Source organism: Balaenoptera musculus, chromosome 2 (assembly GCF_009873245.2).
Source record: "Balaenoptera musculus isolate JJ_BM4_2016_0621 chromosome 2, mBalMus1.pri.v3, whole genome shotgun sequence".
NCBI classification, from domain to species: Eukaryota; Metazoa; Chordata; class Mammalia; order Artiodactyla; family Balaenopteridae; genus Balaenoptera; species Balaenoptera musculus.
Genome location: NC_045786.1, coordinates 111,543,647 through 111,545,514, shown reverse-complemented (window position 1 = coordinate 111,545,514; position 1,868 = coordinate 111,543,647). Strand labels below are relative to the sequence as shown.

Below are 1,868 nucleotides of genomic sequence, written 5' to 3'. Positions count from 1 at the left end.
ATCTATATTTCTGTTTTTGTGCCAGTACCATATTATCTTGATTACTGAAGCTTTGTAGTATCGTCTGAAGTCAGGGAGTCTGATTCCTCCAGCTCCATTTTTTCCCCTCAAGATTGCTTTGTCTCTTTGGGGTCTTTTGTGTCTCCATACAAATTTTAAGATTTTTTGCTCTAGTTCTGTAAAAAATGCCACTGGTAATTTGATAGGGATTGCATTGAATCTGTAGATTGCTTTGGGTAGTATAGTCATTTTCACAATACTGATTCTTCCAATCCAAGAACATGGTATATCTCTCCATCTATTTGGGTCATCTTTGATTTCTTTCATCAGTGTCTTATAGTTTTCTGAGTATAGGTCTTTTACCTCCTTAGGTAGGTTTATTCCTGGGTATTTTATTTTTTGTTGCAATGGTGAATGGGATTGTTTCCTTAATTTCTCTTTCTGATCTTTCATTGTTAGTGTATAGGAATGCAAGAGGTTTCTGTGCATTAATTTTGTATCCTGCAACTGTACCAGATTCATCAATTAGCTCTAGTAGTTTTCTGGTGGCATCTTTAGGATTCTCTGTTTATAGTATCATGTCATCTGCAAACAGTGACAGCTTTACTTCTTCTTTTCCAATTTGGATATCTTTTATTTCTTTTTCTTCTCTGATTGCCGTGGCTAGGACTTCCAAAACTATGTTGAATAATAGTGTCAAGAGTAGACATCCTTGTCTTGTTCCTGATCTTAGTGGAAATGCTTTCAGTTTTTCACCATTGAGAATGATGTTTGCTATGGGTTTGCTGTATATGGCCTTCATTATTTTGAGGTAGGTTCCCTCTATGCACACTTTCTGGAGAGTTTTTATCATAAATGGGTGTTGAATTTTGTCAAAAGCTTTTTCTGACACGCGAGCCGGGGACAAACGCGGCGAGGGCTGCGTGACTCAGCCTGGCTCCCCGCCCGCCTGCCCAAGGCCCTGCGACCCCGGCTGGGATCCTGCCTGCCAGCTGGCTGGCCCCCTCACAGGGGTCGTGCTGCTGACCCGCGCCTGCGACCAGGAGGATACGCAGCCATGGGCTGCCTGGCCGGGAGTGTGGCTGTGCGGCTGCTGGGGCTGCCCGTGGACTGCACAGAGGCCCAAAAGCATTGTTGGTATTTTGAAGGACTCTATCCAACATATTATATGTCTTTGGTCATCCGGTTACAGGGCCTCCCCAGAAGGAAACCACTGTAATTCTGCCCACCGGATGTGTAGCAAACAGATGCCACCCTTGCGAGGACTGCTGAGGCTCCAGGTGCTGTGTGCAGGCCCTCTCCATACAGAGGCTGTGGTACTTTTGGTTCCTCCTGATGATGGGCATGCTCTTCTGCTGTGGTGCCGGCTTCCTCATCCAGAGGTGCATGTACCCCCTGCCGCTGATCGAGGAGCCGGCATTCAACGTGTCTTACACCAGGCAGCCCCCGAACCCCACTCCAGGAGCCCAGCAGCTGGGGCTGCCGTTTTACACCAACCCTGGAGGACCAGGGATGAATCCTGCTGGGAACCCTGTGGCGATGGCTTTCCAGGTCCAACCCAACTCACCCCAGGGAAACACAGCCTACCCACCACCCCCTTCCTACTGCAGCACGCTACTGCCCCCATATGAACAGGTGGTGAAGGCCAAGTAGCCGGGAGCTGCCTGGCACCTGCCTGTGCAACTGGCCGGGGAGGCCGGGAGAGGCTGTCACTCGCCCTCCCTGTCCCCATCACTGTTCACTTCCAGGAATGGTCTTATGAGCCACTAAGGGCAAATTCCTTTTTGATATCTTCAGAGCAAGCACAGCTTCCTTTCAAGTTTTCCTTGGAGGATGAGTATTTGAATTCACCCCGTGTCTCCTCTGTT

At 48.4% G+C, this 1,868-nt stretch overlaps 1 protein-coding gene across 1 annotated transcript; it reads left to right on the top strand.

Moving 5' to 3' along the window:
* The first annotated feature begins 1,057 nt into the window (after positions 1–1,057).
* Positions 1,058–1,653, top strand: LOC118889894 (vesicular, overexpressed in cancer, prosurvival protein 1-like). Its single transcript, XM_036842039.1, has 2 exons — positions 1,058–1,170; positions 1,311–1,653. Exons 1-2 carry the CDS (start codon positions 1,058–1,060, stop codon positions 1,651–1,653), a joined length of 456 nt encoding a protein of 151 aa, XP_036697934.1.
* Positions 1,654–1,868: the final 215 nt, after the last annotated feature.

Bases quoted from the DNA above. Each gene is read 5' to 3' on its own strand.
- LOC118889894 (XM_036842039.1), top strand. From the start codon at position 1,058: ATGGGCTGCCTGGCCGGGAGTGTGGCTGTGCGGCTGCTGGGGCTGCCC. The intron at 1,171-1,310 runs GTCTTTGGTCAT...CTCCATACAGAG, and splicing joins CTCTATCCAACATATTATAT to GCTGTGGTACTTTTGGTTCC.